Here is a 22,063-nt window from a genome sequence, read left to right on the forward strand (position 1 = left end):
GGCTCGTATTGTGCGCCAAGCGCATATTCTGCCATATTTGCCAAGACGACGCTCGCACGCGAAGCGCACAATGCCGCCTGGGCGACACACAAATAGCGCGCGGGGACGTCGTCGCGTGCGGCAGCGTACTCCTGATGAGAGGCCAGCCACGCGCTCGTCCCCAACGCCCTGCACAAAAGAGCGTCGGAGATCGCGAGGATCGTCGTTGCAGCCGCAGACGTGCGCCGAAAACCTTTGTCACCGACCTTTCTCCATTTCTCCATGATCTCCATCTCTCTTCGTTAGATGTCACTAAAATTGCGCGGCCCTTGACCGCACGCTGTTCGTATAACCCATTATCAGATATCATTAAGGGGGGGGGGGGGGGGGGGGGAGGTATTCCGCAGAAAGGCGCCAACACGTGTTGGTAGCTACGCAAGAATGGAGACAAGGACGACTTAAGGCGTCGAGATTGTTAACGTCAAAGGTGTAGGGATCGACAAACGTGAAAACAACGATCATCTTTTAAAGCTGCATAAGTGTATGATGTGTCCGTAAGGCGATATCTATAGGACACCCAGCTAACCAGTTATACAAAATTTAAAAACAAATTTAGCTTATAAATATGCATATCATATCTTATCTGCATCATATCTGCACCCGCCCGGTTTTTGTGCTTATCTGCTTTCTTCGAGAAGATTGCAAGTAGACGGGAACGACATGTTTTTCTTCGAATATCCGAAACGTAACTTGACCCGCCGACATCGATGTTACTCGCGTGCACGTCCGTCATCGTGAATTGATCTGCACTGTACGGATGAGGATTATGCTATATATACTTGCTCCCTGAGGGCGCGTAGGACACACTGGGTTCAGGCCGCATTGCCCTCTCATGATGGCCACGAGAAACGATTTGATACTGCATACGTGTCCCCTTCATCGCCCGCGCCGAACGCCGCGCGCGCCCTTCGAACGGTGGTGCAAGCAGGCGTTCATGCACGAGAATTGCCAGCAGGAAGAAACGGTGGCGCACTCTGCATGCCTAGTGGCCGGACTGGGCTCTTATTTTTCTTCTTCTTCATTCTCACTTGTACCCATTGAAGCTGCTCGGGTCGTTAGTTCGCGAATGAGAACCGCGGGGAGGCGAGGCTATGTATTCCAACTCGCTCACTGGAGTCGCTCGGCGAAAATGAAAGGAAATAAGAACGTGTGAATAGGCTCAGACGCGCGACGCCGAAAGAGAAGCACCTCTTCGAAAAGCTGCCGCCAGACAATCGGCTTCTTTCCCGCCCAGAAACGCCAAAGGCACGAACTCGCTTGTATATGCGTAAGGACTCCCTGTACTCCCTGTACATTGCATGTTATTTAATGATGCTGCGAAAATATGTAGCCTTAGACGGCCTTCGAGGACTTGGGCCAGGGGCCCCAATAGTGTCAGGTTATCAGTTTCGCGGGGGTTAGCCAACTCATTGCCCGAGTGTCCAGGGATCCATCGGAGAAAGATGGGCAAGGCAGCAGCGAAGCAAGTGCGGCCGCGAGCTCCGTGGACAGATAAGGTGGAAGTTTTTTTCTTTTTTTTTTTAATTTAATAGCACGGACAGAAGCCTGGGAGACAATGTATAAATAATATACTGCAGCACTCGTGAGGAAGGACCTCAACTGAGAAAATATCCGGTGGGTGAGGAAGGGGCCGCTAGTGTGAGTGATATGGGCAGGGAGAAGAGGATGAAAGAGGAGCTGGCTTCCGGATCCGCGAGGAGCCATAGGAGACATCCGTGCACGCGACTCCGTGGGAAAGTTTGCGCATAATCTGCGTAAACAAGAGTGCTATCTAGACACGAAGCTCTCACCTCCCAATAGGAGTGATTGATTTTTCTTTCAAGTCGTATATAACACAGCGCGTGGACACGCTATATATCTACACGGTGCACAGGCAAAGCTCGCATGACCGGTCTTTGATACAACTGTTCGTATGCATGGTCCTCCTGCTATCTGAATGCCCTTGAGCACTTCTTTAAAAATATTTATCACGCCCCACTCACCCGAGAGGGCAATAATATCAGCTCCAAAAAATCATAGGAGACTCTGCTCCGTAGTTCGAACATTAAGCTCGTCCAACTGGCCACCGGGACCCAAAAACTCCGGGGCGGTGCCTTCTGCGCTCCCGGCCTAGTGCCGGGGGATAGAAGAGTATACATTTATGTTGGACAAAGTTCTTGCAGACAATCAGTCAATCAATTACGCGAAGCGCATACAGTTCGTTCGGTCGAAAATCCGTCGCCGTAACACAAATTGAGAAAAACGGTGTATATAGGCATATGATTTCGCATCAAAATTGTGACGCAACCGTACTTTGTGCATCATACCATTTCTATTCCATCTAATATAGTCACGGTGGAGCCTATTTTGTGGCAACGGTTCGAACCGATGACAAATGCACGTCAGATAGGTGTAGGTGTCCACTCAGAAGTAGACATACTGCGCGTTCGATTCCCCAAAAACTAACTTGGAACAAAAAATATGTAAAAATAGCGGTACGACAACTGTGCCGTAAGGGTGAGAGGAAGGTGGGAGTGAAAGTTGAAAGAGAGGTGCCGAAATGAAGGGAGTAATTTCGACCAGCTGGGAATCTTAATGTGCACTCACATCGCGCAGCACGGACGCCTCTCCGTTGCGCCTGCATCGAAACGGCGGCCCTTCACTCTTCCCACTTTCATTACAACCTCCCTCACGCGCGGTTCAGGTATCCAGCCACGGGGAAAGTGCGACCCCCCATACAGCGAATAGCATTTCCCAAAGATCAATTTACAACTTACCGACTTAGGTGTCGTGGGCATGGTGAAGTGTGACGGACACTGCGCCTCCCATTCCCTAAAGGCCTACTTAAGAAAAAAATAAAGTATTCGCGGAATGAAAACGTGGTGTTAAAGGTGCTATCGCATCTACTCTTAATGCGAACCTTGAGCACATCTCCCTATATATCTTTTTTTTCGGCAGGGGGGGTTGTATTTTGTTGGTACATGCTCGGGAGGAAGGGTGCATTTAATTTCCTTGCAAGTAGCAAGATTGCGGTCCTTGCAACATGCGAGGACAGGTCGATATAAACCAAACAGGAGAAATCGCTTGCATCAGTGACACCATGATGTTCATTTTGGATGCAGCAAAATGTTTCCCCTGAACCATTCACTCCGCATAACGGATGAATGTTCGTGTTTCTGGTGCTTGTGTGCGTCGTTCCTTGCGGACTGTACATATTTCATGGGAACGGCTAGCCGGCAAATCAAAACATATAGTGGCGCTCAATCGTCCTGCGTTTTTGCTTATTGTACATCACCACTCCTCCCCCCGCGCTGGTGTGTGTGTGTGCGCGCACGTACACACACACACACACACACACACACACACACACACACACACACACACACACACACACACACACACACACACACACACACACACACACACACACACACACACACACACACACACACACACACACACACACACACACACACACACACACACACACACACACGCGCGCGCGCACACAAATACCTATGCTTTCCTTTGTGTCAGTGACTGTTGGCTACCTTTTTACGTAAACTGTAAGCACGATAGCATCAGCAGTTGCACTAGTAGAGGTAGCACCAGTAGCGGTAAGTAAACAATTATTGTAGCATATTATGCCAAATAAACAAAAACTTCCGCTGTTTGCAATGAGAGCCGAGGCGGTAATTGTTCTAATAACAAATTAACTAAAAGTCACTAATAAATTATTTTATATAATAAAATGAGGTGGTTATAGTCAGTGGAAACTTCGAAGCTCGGGATAAGACAATGCCATGTCAGCTTTTGAAACGAAAAGAGTAATTTTTACAAGCATCGTAACGGAAGGAAATCTGGCGCGTACTTTCCCGTGCAAATCTAAAACTGAGTTCATTCGGCGTACAGGTTGGAGACTGCTGGTGACATCTTGCACCGATTCCTCCCTCAAATATAACGGCTACGCATCTGACAATGACTGTTACTTTCCTTGCGACAAGTGGTGAAGCAAAAGAATGCACATGACGTGGCACAACAGCGCACGCTATTCAAATTGGACTACTCACTTCAGAAACTGATATGGCATTGCCTTGTAAATACACTGCTTTGAACGATCCACTGGCAGTAAACATCCCAACTGTGAACATTGAAACGCTAGTGAGATTCTGTAACACCCGGTACAGGCCAGTTGGCTGCCTCGAGAAGCGGCGTCCGCTTCATTTCGCGGGAAACCATAAAAAAGTTTAGGACCGCGCTGACAAGAAAACCTTCGCCGCTGTCTGGAGAAACCTGTCCTCTGTGCACAGACAATGCGTGCCTTGCGCACGGCCCGCCGCCGCATACGTAAGGCAGAATGACATGCACTGTTATGAACGTGTTTTTATATTCTATTTTTTACTTCGCCTGAGACGCAAATGAGGCAGGGAGAACTTCAATGCATTCAATATATCGCCGCCGCTCTGGAAGCTCCAAATAAAGACCCCTCCCACCGGCAGGCCTCAAAACAACAATGCACTGTGCACTTAGGCGGAAGTAAACGTCACGATGTGTTGAAACGAGGACGCGCACTTATGCTAATAATAATAATATGGGACGCTTTCTTGGTGTCTGAAGGGCGATTACGAGGCATCACAGATGGCGGGCGTTTTCTTGCCTCTTTTCTTTTTGTGGTTGCATAGTAAAGCTTCTTTATATATGTTCTGCATGCGCTGCTATAATTTAAAGATTGCACGCATCACCCTCGTCATAGCCAGCTTTTTAAAAGAGATGACTCTATAGCCGCGACCAAAACTAGAGAATTATCCACATTTCGCCGTTTCCTAAAGGCGGTCGATAACAGGGCAACGCGCATGCTTAATTCGCCGACACAGCAAATAAACGCCAGGGATTGCCCGTTCGAGATGCAAGAATGAGCCAAAAATCTCACCTCCTTTTCTTCACACTTCGAAATAAGTTTGCATGCAACCAGCCACATTATGCGCCTGTGTGCGAGAGGGGTTCGCTGTCGCAATGTACACAATGTATGCGCGGGAGACGCATTTTTTTTTTCTCGCAACCAGAGTGAGTTTTGAACCTTATTCCAAAGCACAATTTTACCACTCTGATTTAGAAACAGTACCCTCGGAAAACTACTTTATTGTCTCGATCGTCCAGTCTGACGCTATATCTAGCGCTTAGGCGCTTTGTATGTATATATATATATATATAGATTTGTGCGTGCGTGCGTGCGTGTGTGTGTGTGTGTGTGTGTGTGTGTGTGTGTGTGTGTGTGTGTGTGTGTGTGTGTGTGTGTGTGTGTGTGTGTGTGTGTGTGTGTGTGTGTGTGTGTGTGTGTGTGTGTGTGTGTGTGTGTGTGTGTGTGTGTGTGTGTGTGTGTGTGTGTGTGTGTGTGTGTGTGTGTGTGTGTGTGTGTGTGTGTGTGTGTGTGTGTGTGTGTGTGTGTGTGTGTGTGTGTGTGTGTGTGTGTGTGTGTGTGTGTGTGTGTGTGTGTGTGTGTGTGTGTGTGTGTGTGTGTTTTCTCTTGCAATAAAGGCTGCTGCAATAAATCGTCCCGATACAATACAACATCCTATAGAAACAGGATACTTCCAAGGCGCGACGTTGTCAGACAGTGCAATGCCCTTTCCTCAGGAGTGAATGTCTCGCGCAATAATCTCCGGCTAAAGCTTCCAATTAATCCCTTCGCTGAATCCTTTCAATCGCGGCTCACTCTTTCTCGCCCCACATCCGAGCCCATGTGCAAGGCAGCACAGCCGAACAGATTCTCGAGCGAGAAGAAGCACGACAACAAAAGTCGATATCTGGTCCACGACGCCGCTGAATGGCTACCTTCCACAATGGCCTGCGCGGAAGAGGAACTACACGCAGGCATAATGAAGGAAGCTAAGCCTGACTCCGTACTAACGCGAGCAGCTAACGAGGGAGGCATCTGGAACACTTTCAATGCACCGCTGACTGTACACGTGCGCGACTAAGGCGTGAACCGAAATAACGAGCCGCGCTACGGCGCTCAGTTTTCGCAACAACAACAATCCTTCACGACTTGGCCCCGCCTTCCGCTGGTAGGCTCTGCACGCGGAAATCAGGTCGGCCGAGGTGCTTGCGCTCTGGCGACGTACGTATGCGGGGCGCGCGTGAACCAGCGACGTTCCAGCATTTGTCCGGCAGCTCCTATAATCTAGTAAGTGCGGCTAATCGAAGCGCCTCTGGCTTCGTTCGTACATAGAAGCACAAACATTTCCCGTAATAATTTTGTGCGGGGGATATTTGGGCAGCGAGTATCACGCCGCCACAAAACCCAGCTGATCCGCGCGGAATGAATTGCATGGCAGAAAACGTCCAGGCTGAATAAGGGCCGACCAGGTACGGAAGTCAGGATCAAAACAGAGATGCAAGCGGCAGAAAAAAGAGCGCGTCCGCATGTGTATACGCCCGTTCGACGATTGCTGACCGCGCAACATGCCGATTGTTGGATTTCGCAGTGTTACCCTTCCCGACCATCCAATACCATAAATCACACATTTAAATGATGCATTTGCTGTGATTTAACCCTCTCAGGCGTTTCTCATTATTTCAGCTGAAAATAAACATTTTTACCGCCTGAGTATCAGATTCAGGGCCTCAATGTGATTGATCCATCGCGAAGCCAACGGTTATATTGTTACAGGCAAACGCAAAGCTTAGCACTGCAACTCCAAGATCGTCAAATAAACACTCTAGGAGTGAGTGTAGGTATCGTACCTAGAAGCCGTGAATAAATTTTATATTACTGGCGCCAAACTGAATGCATGAAAATGGCGGAGGATTGTGAGCGGCACCGCGGTTAACGAGGATCACTGAAGTGGAGGTGAACGCGTGAAAGTCGCCTACATAAGCACAGGATCTTCGGGGAAGACGGTCGATCGGATGCAGCCCTATTTCACTTGTCTGTACTTGCGCAGCTAACTTCCGGTTCAGCTGTCCAGTGCGCCAGCTATATGACACAAAGAACGCAGGATTGCGCTGCGCTTGCTCATACGAACTATGAAATGCGTCGCGCTGTTCTGCATTGACTGAACATCCAAGGAACAGGAGTATCGTGACGTTTCGTTCATCGTGACAGCTTGCACACAGTGCAAGCACCACAGTTCTTTCAGTGAAAACGATTTTATATATATATATATATAAAGTTTGCTTTTGACTAATGGGTTAGGGAAATTCAAAAAACATGTCACACAACTTTCCCGATTATCCTATCTTATTCTAACAACATTTTCGGACGGTGGTCCGTCGCTTACAAAAGGGGCCGCCTGTTTTCTAGCTACAAGGGTATTATATATATCGCGGGTGTCCCAGCTAACTGGAACCAAGGGTTAAAAAATAAAACATTTCAGGTAGGCCAGGGAAACCAGTTGCATGTAACTGCCAGCCGCTTTGCGCATCACAGGCATTCTGTTTTGCAATTGCTAATTTATTAGCTAATTCTTTTTTTTTTCTAATTTACTAAATATGAACTTTAGACCATAAATGTGAATTGGAAAGTTGGAAAGCACCTTCAGAAACCCCCATTCCATTAATTTCGTCAAAGAAAGCGTCACGTGTATCTCTTTTTCCAGGCTCAAAAGAAAGCCCGAGAAATACAAATAAAATCACGTGACTAGTGCATTCGCGCGCAACGATTGTGATGCTCTCAGTCGTCGTTTGAGTGAACTAAATCAGCTGCGGCGAGTGGTTTCGGCCCGTTATATCGGCGGGCTTATATGCCTGCGATGGTTTCTTCGCCCGCGTCATAATTTTATTTATTTTTTTGGGCCTTCACTTAATAAAGTTTGTACCACCACCATCGCCCGCGTCAACCAGCCGGCGCACGTGACGGCGCAAGTTAGGGTGCCAGGCAGGCCAGAGGGATTTTTTTTTTTTTTGCAATTAACGAATTAGTCATTAAGATAATTTTTCTGATTTACTAACTATTGCCTTTAGACAATAAATAAATTTGCAAAGTTGGAGAGTACCTTCTAAAACCCCCATTCCATTTATTGCTGATAAAGAAAGTCTCAGTTGTGTCGTTTTTCCAAGCTCTAAAAGCCGGCGAAATACAAAAAAATATCACGTGACTGGGGCATCGGTCCGGTGCTCTTACCGATCGTGATAATCACTGTGACTATAAAGGGTTGCATATCATCTCAAATCCCCAAATAACTGAATCTCCGCCTGAAGAGGCCAACTGTCATTCACTCGGTGACTGTCCTGTGATCAGATCACGAGATGCGTTCGTCAGATTCTACACCAGCTCGTTGTCCTGCCTACGTGTACATAATTAGCTGCAGGCGTTGGTTTACCGGTAGATCCTATTCGTGTCATAGACTGTGGCATAAAACATGCCGTAATGAAAAGGGAATATTTCGTTTACTTGGCATTCGTTTTTTATTTATTTATTTATTTTTTTTTAAGATGTCTGAAATCTAGGCGAACGCGGCGTCTGCTTTTCACCTCTACCAGCTGCCGCCACTGAGCTCGAGCCCGCGTCCGCTCACATAGCAGCCGAACACCGCACTCAAGGATCTACCTTGCCGCACTACCGACGGCCAGTGAGGCGTTGAGGCACTGATCCATCGTGTGTCGAGCGGGTAGCGTACACGTATGAATGCGCGCACGAGCGCACTCCTCCGTTCCGCTAAAACCACGGATGGCGTAACTGCGCGCCAGTACCGTTCTGACGTCTGCCGCGGGTCGCGTGCGCACGCTGGGCCGATCGTTCGCTCGCAAAAGCGTCCTGTTGCCCCGGACAACAGCCGAGACCCGCAAATGTCACCTGTTGTCGCAGCATCGATTAAGGGGCGACGGCACAGGCACGCGCTAGTCAGATACAGCTGCGCGGCCCGCCGTGTACATGCTCTTCTCGACCACGCTCTAATGCAGGGCCAAGGGCTGACTTCCTCTATACCGGCGAGGGTAGGGTAGCTGTCAACACGCTCCTTGACAAATATAAAAGCGACGTCCCTTCGTACAAATCGGGATTCGCTAATCTAGATTACTGCAAAAGGAAGTCTATAATATCTCTTCATCTCGTCTATTTGTTTACCATACATTGTTACTTCTCTAAATCATTATGCCAGCGTCTCTGAAGAGTTGAACAGCACACGGCAACTGCTCCGCACAAACGCAGTGGTCTGGAAACTTTTGGATAACACGTTTCGGCTTCGCGTTTATATTACAGATATACAAGACTCCGTTCGATGAGACATAATGTAGGCTTTGGTGCAGAACGGACATCCATCCAACAAGAGCGTGCTTTGTGCGTAGAGTCAAACTCCTCAAAGTCTATGCATAACGGAGCCTTTTTGCATTAAGCGAAGATGCGTTTTAGTAGGCAATAACAGTAATAGCAAATACCTCTGCCAGAGTGCCCATGTTCCACGTGTCTTAGGCAGTCCACGGCAAAAGAGCTTACCTGCAAACAGACAAAGAAAATAACAAATTTTAATGACACCGACGTGCCCAGCGGGCTCACTGAACATAATAAGCACCACAGTGAGTAAACTTAAGAGCACACTTCCTTTCCTTAAGTTCTGACCCGGGGCGCACTGCATCATCGGGTGGGCCCCCATGCACTGTGGAAATCCTCTTATTTTTAATCACGATAGCACATTGTACAGTAGCACAACACGAATAGCTACAGCAAACTACACAGCACATGGGACCCACAACATAAATTAATAACTGACATTTTAACCAACAGCAGCAGTACTTGAAGTACTAACAGATTATTAGAAGACGCACGCTAGAAAGAAAAAATAATGACACGATTATTATTTTTCTTTTTCGAGAGGTTCGTACTTCACCCCCTGTCGACAAAACCTCTTTATGTGCGCATCAATACGAGCATCAAGGGACGAAAAAATAAAGAGAGCAAAAGCCGACTGGTTCGTCAGCCCTGTGAGTCATACGCCGTTCGACACAACTGCACGGCCCTCAGTTGTTCATGCGGTAACATTTTTTGCCAAAACGAGCCGTTACCTTAAATGCTCTACTATAATGATACGGGGTGTTTCAGCAAACGCTTTCAAAAATTCCTCAAATTATTGGGTTCAAGATAGGAAAATTAGCTGGGGTTTAGCTCTAGTTAAACCCGGTAGGTTGCAGTTCTCTTTCTGTTCTTCTTCTGCGGCGCGGCGCGGCGTGGCTACCAACCGGGTTTACCCGACAGCTTGAAGAGGGTCGCGGTCGCTCTAATGGCCAAATGTGGCTACCGGCCGGGTTTAAGTGACAAGCTGAAACCTGGCATAGTATTGCTTACGCAATAAAAAAAAAAAAAAAATTGTTGGAGCAAACTCTCTGCCACGGCGGACATCATATGCGGCAAACATCCAATCAATGTAATTAACAAAAATCCACAAATTAACTTTTTTGAGTGTAGCAGTTCCGGTTAGCCTTAATGGGGAGTTCGATGCCGGTAACGACTAGCAACGACGCGCAATTCCGTCTCCTCCAACGGTAGGGTCCCGCAACTTCTTTCTCCTCACTGGTTGCCTCTGAGCGGGTTAAACGGCGATTGTTCCCGAGAGGTGTTGGTTAGTTTGTGGGGTTTAACGTCCCAACGCGACTCAGGCTATGAGAGACGCCGCAGTGGAGGAAAATTTCGACCACCTGGGGTTCTGAACGTACCTAAAGGTAACATACACTCACTGAAAGCAGGAAATGATTGCGGTGAAGCTAATTGAACAGTGATAGCGTTGTCATGCCGTCACCTCGTGGTTCTATTCACGGCTGGTTAAGAATTAAAAACATCCCATAATGCAACCTAAAGGGGAACAGCCCCTTAAAAATTAAGAATATTTTCGAAAGCGATTTTCCTAACTATAGCAGGCAAATCACTTTGCAGCTTGATAGTTTTGTTGGAATTCCTTTGTGGCAGCGGAACGAATGATTCTAGTGCAGCGAAAACGCGAGGCAACGCAAAGCGAGACCGCCATCCAACTAACCTGCACAGCCCATGACGTTTTACTTTGCAGACTAGCTGGACGGCGGATTCGCTTTGTATTGCCTCGCGTTTTCGCTGCGCTAGATAACTCCCTTGACAAGAATACTCGCCCACTGTCATAAAGAAATGTATAATTGTAAAGCGTTTTGCTTACGATAGCACGGAAGTACACATAAGGAAAATCGGTTTTGAATTTGGGCCGATATGAAGTGATGTGGAGAAAGAACAGGCAATTATAGAGCTACAAATTTTTATCGGAAATAAAAACACCTTATTCACATAACAGAATAAATAACAAATAATTGGTTCAGATGAAAGGAAAGGCTCACAATCTGTCAAATTTGTTCTGTGGACACCTGAACCGCGCCTAAGGGAAGGAGGGAAGGTGGGATTGAAAGCGGAAAAAGAAAAAGAGGTGCCGTAGTGAAGGGCTACGGTGGATTTTTTGGTTTGGTTTGGTAAAACTTTATTTCCCAAAGTAGGGGTTCTGGAGGACACTCGGCTAGGCGCCAGGTGTAGAGGGCAGCTCCCACGTCGGCACAGAGAGCCCGAAGCTCTCCACCGCCGCGCGGGCACGGTGGATTTTCAATCACCTGGCAATCTTTAACGGGCACTGACATCGCACAGCTCACGGACGCCTTTCCGTTTCGCCCCTATCGAAACGCAGCCGCCGGCGGTCGGGTTCGAACCCAGGTACTCCTGAATAGTAGTCGGGAATCTTAACCAGTTCGCCACCGCGGCGGGCCGATCAGGAGCGACAGAAATTGTTCTGATACATGTGAGCAGCTCATATGGGTGTAGAAGGTTCGTAAGTACGCCATCAACGTTTACGCATTTCCTTGGTCTACGCTTTACAACTTTGCACAAAACAATTCCCGATGACATTCAAGGGTTTCCATCGCCCACAGCCTGAATTCTCTCATCTGGCTGATATATTACCTAACTGATACGCCGCGACGCACATGTAGTGTAAAAAATGTGCGTTAAATTACAGGTATTTTTAAAGAAAATTTCTGTACCAGTACAGAGAATATCTGTTTACTTCAATGACCGAAATACGTTCACGAAAAAAAGAGTAATTTTCTGTTTTCCAGCCGAAACCTTGATTGGAAGGCAAACAATGAGATATATTTTTGCCATCTGTTTTATTTTCTACCACAAACTGATTTTTACTTAAATAGTAGGCAAATTCTGAATAGAAAGCGAAATGGTATGACAACCCTGAAGACGCTATCCGATGATCGGCTGCGTAACAATTTCGATTCGAAAGAAGATAACTAGTGGCGCCACATTGAGGTCCGTTTTTGGTTAGCTCCCTGCTACAGTGTTATCTGTTACGCCTTGTTCCACTTGGCTCTTTTCGGAGCCTAGACAACGGCTGTTGCGAATAGAGTATTGCCAGCACCGAGAGGTATTCGTGAGATGTAGTTGGCAAGGCTTTCGCCTTAAAATAGTGTTCATTGCAGAAATTGCCGCTTAATGCAATTTTGTTGTTGTTACAGACAGAAAACGTGAAATGAAAGATAAGTAAAAAAAAAAGATTATTTTCACTGCGACAGAAAATAAACACAAATAAAAAACAAAAACGCGGTATAACAGAAAATTTTCGTCTATTTACAGAAATTTTCTATCAGTTGTAAACAGAAAAAAAAACTAAAATCACTGAAAAATTAAAAAAACAGAAAACATAGCAGAAAAGAAAATTTCTGGCAGGGCAGCTGCCAGAAAATTTCCGTATTTCTCAATAAAATTTTTTTTACAGTGTGTGTGTTCCTTCACAGAGCTTACTTACACATTGCGCTACAGATAAGTATACTAATTTTTTCTGCGTGTCAAAAAGCGGATTATGTCCCATTACTGCTAAGTGGTCCCGGCGGGCGTAATAACATCCCTCACGGAAGCCATATAAACTGAACGCGTACGAAGCGCAGAAATGACGGAGCACCAACTGTGCATCGTGCCGGGTCCCCTTCACGGTATTCTTCGAGTACCACATCCTCACCACCAAACACTAAATGGCCGACTGTTCATGACTGCCTCGGTACTGCAGGCTGCTTTTGTTCATATAGAAGAATGTGCTACGCGCTATAAGCACAGCATTTAGCGCTGCCTTATGTACGGCAGTGTTCACTATACGCATATGTGGCACTTACACAGCAGCCCGGAAGGCAACACACGGAGCACTGCGCAAGAATGAGCGATTAAGCGATGCGGTCTTCACTCTGGAGCATCGGTGTCAGCAGCAACGTCAGCTGTTGGGACGAGCCATGTCGTGTGTGGTCGTTTGTTGGACACAAGCGCCCGGAGAATGCACAGCAAAGCCGGTGGCCAAAGCGCATCTCATACAACGCAAGCAAAGGCGCGGGGAAGAACACCTCGTGCCAAAGGCAGCGTCGTCATACGCTATGCAGTGGCTGCTACGCGACGCTGCACAATACACAGCACGCACGAGTGAACGCGGCCGGCCGTGAGAATGACGCAGCACGCGGACACGTAACTGTGCTCGACACAGAAAGGACGCCAATGCGAGGACGCGATCCGATGGTACGTGGGACCGCCTGCGGCTCCATAGTTATGAACGGGGCCTGGAGGGGGCTCCGAGTACGCACCCCGCAGCTTATTACCTCGCATCATCGCGCAGAGGTACCCAGAGTTAATTCACTCTGTGACGTATACCTTCCAGCCACGCGCGGTTTCCGTACAGGGTCCATTGTGTGGCCGCATTCTATATATCAGAGACGCAAGACAAGAGACCATCCACAGCGAGCGACTACTCTACGTGTGCGCAGCGCGGGCTGCGATCGGCCGTGCCTTGTCTCGCTTTATATTCAAGCGTCCTTGGCACAGGACTACTCCGCTGCTGCTGCCCCCTCTGCGAGAACTCGATCGAGGGCTGCTGTTAACTTAGCAAGCAATGAGATAGCTGCGAGACAGCTGCGGCGTGCCTCGACACATCAAGCATGCATGCGGGCTATAGCGAACTAGAATATTTCTAGTTCACTATAATGCGTGCAGTGAACTCGGCTGATCATGACTCATCGCAAATTGTTTCTGGCAAAGCAAAAATAAGCAAAAAGAAAGCGCGTACGCCGCTGGCATTTTTTAACTATGTCGATTGGTCCAACCGTCCGGCCATCCCTTCTTCCTTCCTAGTTTCGGCGAGCATTGCCCGTTTTAAGGTGAAAGCCTTTAATGGCTCATAACTGTTGTTGACAAAAGCTGTCTGCGCGAGTGGCGCACCCGATTGGTCGACAGAGAAGTGACGACACCAGCCGCCAAAATCGAAGCGACAACTACATTTTGAGCTAAAGAAACTGATCCCCTTGATCAAATTACCTGGGAGTCCTACATCCGCAGCCCAAATGTGGATGAACAAAAGATCGTCCTACGCCTGGCGGAGGAGGCTTACTCCAAGACCTTCTCTGCGGCCACGGCGCAGGAGAGCCGGCAAGGAGACCCCCCCCTGGCTGAGTCCCTGCCCCGAGGTCCATGTCGGTGTAAATAAAGTCTTCTCACACACGCATTTGTCTAGCGTTCCTACCATCTGCAATCCCGCACTGGAACGCGCGCCAAGGAACGCCACGCGCCAGGAGCGATGGTGTACCGTCCAAACGCACACTTGTCGGAGAAAGTGTGACAGAGAGGTGGTGAAGGGTGGCTGTTCCTGGCCCTAGGGTTTTGGGTCTGGTCAGTCAACGCCGCTTGCGTTGGGGGCTAGCCTGCCACCGAATTTTCATCTGTTGCAGGCCGTCATAAAAATTCGGTGGCAAGCTAGACCCCGTCGCAAGCGGCGTTGGCAGACCAGTCTCAGCCCCATAGGGCCAGGAACAGCCACCCTTCACCACCTCTTTGTTGTAAGCCGTCATTCCTCTGAACCAATTATAATTATTGTAGGCCGTCATTGCACCCGCCACCGCTCAGGTGGTGGACGGCGGCTGCTGCCGGCGCGCGTGTTTCTCTCCTTCTTTTATTGCGAAAGCACGCCAGGTTTCGAGCCTTCAGCGTAGCGTGGTCCGGTAGTTGCACTTTACACCACGTGACCACTGACGTCATAACAGCGCGAGAGCTGGGCTACCAAGTCGGCTCTTCAGCGTAGCGTGGCTCGTAGCTACGCCGGGCGTTTCGCGCTTCTCCCACTAGGTGCACTGTGGTGGTGTGACGTCATAAGAGAGAAGAAGGGCTACCAAGTCGGCCCTTCAGCGTAGCGTGGCTCGTAGCCACGCCGGGCATTTCGCGCTTCTCCCACTAGGTGCGCTGTGGTGGTGTGACGTCATAAGCGAGGTGAAGATGGGCTACCAAGTCGACCCTTCAGCCTAGCGCGGCTCGAAGCCACGCCGGGCGTTTCGCGCTTCCCCCACTACGTGCGCTGTGATCTAACAGGTGGTGTCGTCTTTCATTGGAGACACTTCGCCTCTTTTCTCTCTTCGGTAAGTAGAGGAGGGGATGCTGAGCTGTATAAAATGTACCATTTCAGCGCTCGTAAGACACTTCATGCTGTCTGAGAAGCAGAGAGAGAAGGCGCTCGCCAGTGTGAAGCCAGGAAGCGAGAGCGAGCTACGGTGGTGGTGGTGGTGGTAGAAACATTTTATTGCCATTTGGAACAAATATTGCGGGGCGAAGCCCCCTGCATGGCACTTGGGTGCTCCCTTACTACATGGGAGACACCCTCATAAGGCAAAATAAAGTCCTTGAAGAGCAATCCTCCTCACAGCACTGGAAATGATCTTCCGTTGGCCTTGACTTGAGGCGCTCTTCATGAGAGACTCCCAGTAGGACTCTGCTAAGTTCGGTGATGGGGATGAGGAAAGATGGGGCATGTAGGAAGGATGTGTAGGAAGTGTCCTGGTTTGCCGCAGAGTCTGCATGATGAGGAAAACTGGTCTGGGTATCGGGCATGTAGAAGTGTAGGGTATGGAGCAGTCCGAGTCTGCAAGCTTCGCCAGTATACGGCCTGCGCTATAGTGAGAGAGGGGGCTGGGGGTGTATATTCCCTTCGTTTATCCCGGTAGTACGAGAGAATATCGCGGAAGGAGAGCAGGCGCTCTTCGGCCTGTAGAGGGGGCTCCATTCCTCTAGCCCGGAAAGTAAGCCCTCGGGCTAAGGAATTAACCTCCTCGATGCCAGGGAGGCCAGCATGTGCTGACGTCCAGATAAGGGTTATGGGGTGCTGGGACTGCCAGAAGCGTAATATGCGAGCAGCGGTGCGGGATATGCAGCCGTTGGCATAATTTAGAATCGCAGATTTGGAGTCGGAGATACGGAGACAGAGGAACAACGTGAAGAGCATCGAGCCAGACGTCGTGCTCAAGATGCGGCTCGGCGAATGCGTGCTTCTTCTCAAGCCACCAAAGCAGAGCAAGACTTACCGGGGTGGGACTTAATGTCTGTTCTGAATGGTAAGTACTCTGTATATGCATGCTTATCAAGGTCCTCTCTAACTAGTGCGGAGAGCAAGGATGCAACTAGACGGTTACAACGTGCTCAAGAAAGTGAAGAGGAACGGCAAAAGCTACTTGAAAAGGCGCGTGTGTCAGAGTGAAAAGTAACGAGGCCAGGAAGAAACGGCGTGCGGAAGAATCGCCTCAAGAGAAAGCTGAATGTCGTAAGAGGCGGGAACGGTCACTTGCGAAGGCCGGCTTTACTGCTGTCAACGGAGATGTACAGGATGAAAGGTGAACAGACTATGCCCGGAGAGTGAGTCAATTTGATTCTGCCACACGCCAGTTCCATAGATTGATTTCGCAATCTCCTAGGCTTAACTACAGTTAAGCCCCTGTGAATTCTTATTCTTTCTTCTCTACTTTCTCTCTTCTGTACGCACGGAGGTGGCTCAGCTACAGAGCCAGTAGCAGGCCCGTACATTTTATTGCGAAAACAATACTACGCCAGGTTTCGAGCCTTCAGCGTAGCGTGGTCCAGTAGTTACGCTTTACACCACGTGACTACTGACGTCATACCAGCGCGAGAGCTGGGCTACCAAGTCGGCTGGCTCTTCAGCGTAGCGTGGCTCGTAGCCCCGCCGGGCGTTTCGCGCTTCTTCCACTAGGTGCGCTGTAGTCTAACAGGTGGTGTGATGTCATAAGCGAGGCGAAGATGGCCTACCAAGTCGGCTCTTCAGCGTAGCGTGACTCGTAGCCACGCCGGGAGCTTCGCGCTTCTCCCACTAGGTGCGCTGTGGTGGTGTCGTCTTCCATTGGAGACACTTCGCCTCTCTTCTCTATTCGGTAAGCAGAGGAGGTCGGTAAGTAGAGGAAGGGAGGCTGCGCTGTATGCCCCGCCGGGGTGGTGCAGTGGTAAGACGCCCGACTGCTGTGCCGGAGTACCCGGGTTCGAACCCGACCTCAGCGGCTGCGTTTCGATGGAGGCGAAACGAAGAGGCGTCGTGTGCTGTGCGATGTCAGCGCACGTTAAAGATCCCCAGGTGGTCGAAATTACTCCGTAGCCCTCCACTACGGCTCCTCTTTCTCTCTTTCCACTTTCATTCCCACCTTCCTTCCTTCCCTTACGGCGCGGTTCGGGTGTCCACAGAGCAAGTGTGACAGTTACTGCGCCTTTCCCTTCCTATAAATTATTCAATTAATCAGGTATAAAGAATGCCATTTCAGTTGTTGTTGTTGAAAAACCTTTATTTCCACCGAGAAGAAGCTCCGTTTCGGACTCCCCGGCACGCAGGCCTGATGGAGCCTTACTCAGGAGCCTCGCGAACTAAGGTCTGGTGAAGATACATTGTTGCTTCACGGCCTCAGCCGCCAGGCGGATGGCTTGCTGCTGCTGAGCGGGGTCCTCGCTTCGCAGCAGGGTCTCCCAGGCGTCTCTATTGTTACGTTTCTCCCCCGAGAAGTGGGACAGCTGACGCGACCACCGCACAGCAACAGGCAGAACCGCGAGCGGATCGGCCATTTCGACGCCGTTCATCGGCCGCGCAACGCTTCCTCCCGCCGACAAGTCTCAGCGTGTTCCTGCCACGCGCCAAATGTGTGTGCGTGCGTGTGTGTGCAAAAGCTGGCCAAGCCTGGAGATCAAGGGAAAGTGCGTCGCCCTCTCCTGTCTGCAGGAGGTGGAGGAGATGAGGTCGGAACACCTGCGATTGAGTCATTCGTTGTGAACCAACATGTTTGGCTCTCCCTTTCCTGTGAGGGTTTACCCTTTCCCCGTCAACTGGAAAAACTATAAAAAGCAGCGGCCGACTCCGCTGGGAGAGAGACTACTTTGACGCGCCGTTGTTACGACGCTAGACACCAGCTGTGTGAGAGTGTCTGTAATCTCTCCGGGTCAGCTTCACTGCCCGTTTCTTCATGATGTTGCAGTAAAGGTTGTTTCGTTAAAAGACGCCTCGTCTTTGCTGGCACCTTTGATGCCGTCCGCCGTCCACGGAGCCGCCAGGCCAACGCTACCGAGGGGCCGCGCGCCGCAGCGGTACGCTACTCAGGCGCTCGCAAACCCCAAACGTAACAATTGGTGAACAGCGGTGGGATGACGACGACCAAGCCGTAACCGTGGTTGGAGGGACGAGCCAGGCGATACCGTCGTCCAACAACTGGTGAAAGCGGAGAGACGAGGACGACCAAGCAGTGACCGTGGTCGGTGAAACGAGCCAGGCCTGACCGAAGTGCAACATCTGGTGGGAAGAGCGGAGATGTCCGAGGCGTGACTCGTGAATCAAAGCAGCTCAGCGGAAAGTCGGGAGCAGTGCAACGAGCCCTGTGTGATGACTGGTTGCCTGCAGCGGAACGACTGCGTTGGATTCTTGGCTGCGAGGTTTGGTGAGTGCGGGACTTTCTTCTACTGAGTTTTGCCAGGCTTTTGTTAAGTAGAGAACAGAGCTGGTAATTGTGTTGTCGTTGTTGCTGGGTTAAGTGCAGCAAGGCAATAGTGGGCAGTAGAGAAGGCAGCATTCGGAACAGCCATGGGTTTGGATTTGAAGTCGTTGCGCAAACCGAAATTGCTGGAGCTTGCGGAGGAGTTGGGTCTGAATTTGTCAGACAAACTCAGAAAACTAGAAGTGTTAAAGGCTATTCTTGAGTTGGAAGCTGAAGATGACGAGCTTTCGGAATGCCTTGAGATCATTGACGAACGTCAAGAGGAACGTGAACGTAGAAAACGTCACGAGAAAGAGGAACGTGAACGTCACGAGAAAGAGATGCGTGAACGTAGGAAACGTTTCGAGAAAGAGGACGCGCTCGCGTAAGGAAACTGATGCAGCTGGAGATATCAGCACATAGAATGAGCGTGGAAAGGATTAAAGCTTGCAATGCCATTCAGTGTAACGGTTCAATACCGCGAGATGGTCCGCCACCGTTCCTCATTGCCGAGGATGTGGCCGAGTATTTGGCAGACTTTGAGAATGTCTGCAGAAGTAAACGTTTCGAGCGAGATAGTTGGGCGCAGAAGTTGGTAGCTCTTCTCTCCGCTGAAGCGTCGGAAGAAATCAAGCGATTGGTTGGCGACCGCTTGAAAAATTACGATGCACTAAAAGAGTCATTGCTGATACGATATCAGATAACGCCTCAGGATCTTCGGAAAAGATATGAGAGCGAGAAACATTGTAACACGGCTTACTTTGATTTGGCCTATCAGTTGAAAGCCGCTGTAAGCGAATGGCTAGACAGTGCGGAAGTTCCGGAGCAAATCGAACTTGCACCGGAGTGTGAGAAACAGCTTGGGGAAGCGGCCGAGCAATGTGACCGCAGTGGCGAGCCGACCGAGCCTCGAACAGAAGAGTATCCTGTTACCTTGGTCGAGCCACCAGCTGAGACGGTTAGCACATGCTTAATCGGCGAGAAGTCCGAAGTGACGCCGTTAAGCGAGGTGAACTGCACGCCGATCCAAGTAGCTGCAGGAGATACAGTTCCATCATATGAGTGTGGGGAACTGGTAATAACTGAACCGCCTCTCAATGCAGAAGCTTATGTAGAGCGTGGCGGAGAAGCAAACCAGCTAGAAAATGACAAAATTGCGGTTTCCGAAATCAGCTGTGTCGTAGAGCAGGGCACGCAGAAAAACGAAGTGCCGATCAAGGAAACTGCGCAGCCCGCGAGTTGTGATCAGCCAGGGCAGACCGACGAGGAGTGCGTGTCCGCTGTAGAGAGCGAGACTTGCGAAGGCGACAGCGAACGACCAGAGCAGAGTCAGAATAGTTCGTGCTCCGAAACCACGCTAGGTTGTATTCGCGAAAGCAACCCCAGTGCGAACGCGGACGTAGCACACATGACCCTCACGCTATCCGAAGCGCCCCAGCTGTCGAATGAGCTTGATCGTGCGTCGGTTAGCGCTGAGCAATGCGGCTCATCGGAGGACCCGTGTAACGTGAGTGGCGAGCCGCCAGAGGAAATGCCTAGCTTGAGGGCTGGCATGAGCGGTTGTTGTTCGGATTTGACTGAAAGTGAGTCATGCGATGCAGCCGCGGCGCCGCCACAGGAAATGCCCAGCTTGAGGGCTGGCGTGAGCAGTTGTTGTGCGGACTTGTCTGGAGGTGAGTCATGCGCTGCTGGCCGCGATGCAGACGCGGCGCCGCATTTTGACCACTCAGACGACACCGGTGTCCTACTAGCTCCGGTAACCGCTAGCTTGCCAGAGCTCGCGCCGAAAGAAAGTGGGACTAGAGTGTTCAAGTGCTGCCACCGAAAAACGCGGAAAGGCAGATGCGAGAAAGAATGCTGCCATCGTAAGGAGAGCAAACGCAAACGATTGCAAAAAGAAAGCAGAAGGCTAGTATTCCAGCGCTGCCGACGAAAAGCGCGAAAGGGCAGGCGCGAGAAAGAATGCTGCCATCGTAAGGAGAGCAAACTCCAAAGATTGCGAAAAGAAAGCACAAAGCATGTGTTTCAGTGCTGCCGTAGAAAAAAACGGAAAGGCAGGCGCGAGAAAGAAGCGAGAAAGTTGAAGCTATCCCGAAAAAGAAAGAAACTATCCCAAAGGCACAAATTCGCCCGTGCCCAGAAATCGCGTGACTGGTGCGCCACACGTAAGGAGAGGGATAGGTTGTTTAGCAAAGCTAGTGACTTATGCTCATGCGTTTCTTTGCACAGAAACAGGAAGGTACGGTTGTTTCGTGAAACGGACAGCCGAAGTTTTAGTGAAAAGGGTGATCTCAACGGTAACGCCGATGGCTTAAGTCGGAGCCAATAACGTGAGAAGAAGCCCCAGTTTTCACTTCTTGGTGTTTTTCTTCCTGACATAGGATTTTGAACATTATTGCATTGCATTATTTTTGTTTGGGAATACTGTTTTGAAAACGCGATTTTCAAATTTGTGGACGCGTTCCAAGTGCTGCTAAGCTGCCCTTTAATGTAGATGGGAGCATAAGAGGGAAATAGTCTGGCAAAACTTAGTGAAGTTTGTGCCGTGCTTGCTGGCTGACCAGTTGAGTTTTTAGCGTGGTTGTGATGCTGTAGGTTGTCAGAAATCTCTCCTGAAGACAAGTTGCAGAGTGCCTTGGAAACCCGGACTTGCCAAGGACTTCTTCAGGCTGACTGGCTCAAGAGAAACAGAGTCGGACGACCCCGGCTAGCAGCAACATCCCGATCCCTCCGGACAGCGGATGCAGTCCCCTGCCCTTCGGGATCTCCCTCCCCCGGCGGGGCAGTCTGTTACGTTTCTCCCCCGAGAAGTGGGACAGCTGACGCGACCACCGCACAGCAACAGGCAGAACCGCGAGCGGATCGGCCATTTCGACGCCGTTCATCGGCCGCGCAACGCTTCCTCCCGCCGACAAGTCTCAGCGTGTTCCTGCCACGCGCCAAATGTGTGTGCGTGCGTGTGTGTGCAAAAGCTGGCCAAGCCTGGAGATCAAGGGAAAGTGCGTCGCCCTCTCCTGTCTGCAGGAGGTGGAGGAGATGAGGTCGGAACACCTGCGATTGAGTCATTCGTCGTGAACCAACATGTTTGGCTCTCCCTTTCCTGTGAGGGTTTACCCTTTCCCCGTCAACTGGAAAAACTATAAAAAGCAGCGGCCGACTCCGCTGGGAGAGAGACTACTTTGACGCGCCGTTGTTACGACGCTAGACACCAGCTGTGTGAGAGTGTCTGTAATCTCTCCGGGTCAGCTTCACTGCCCGTTTCTTCATGATGTTGCAGTAAAGG

At 49.9% G+C, this 22,063-nt stretch overlaps 1 protein-coding gene across 1 annotated transcript in view; it reads right to left on the minus strand.

The window, feature by feature from the left end:
- LOC146197729 (BICD family-like cargo adapter 2) overlaps positions 1 to 22,063 on the minus strand; it is a 112,357-nt gene that overhangs the window by 24,075 nt on the left and 66,219 nt on the right. Inside the window, exon 2 of the mRNA XM_084597231.1 lies at positions 9,394 to 9,451. Coding sequence (XP_084453357.1) covers positions 9,394 to 9,451 — 58 coding nt within the window. The remainder of the gene's footprint in view (positions 1 to 9,393; positions 9,452 to 22,063) is intronic.

This window comes from Amblyomma maculatum, chromosome 3, assembly GCF_055883805.1.
Source record: "Amblyomma maculatum isolate TAMU_Amacu chromosome 3, ASM5588380v1, whole genome shotgun sequence".
Classification (NCBI taxonomy): Eukaryota; Metazoa; Arthropoda; class Arachnida; order Ixodida; family Ixodidae; genus Amblyomma; species Amblyomma maculatum.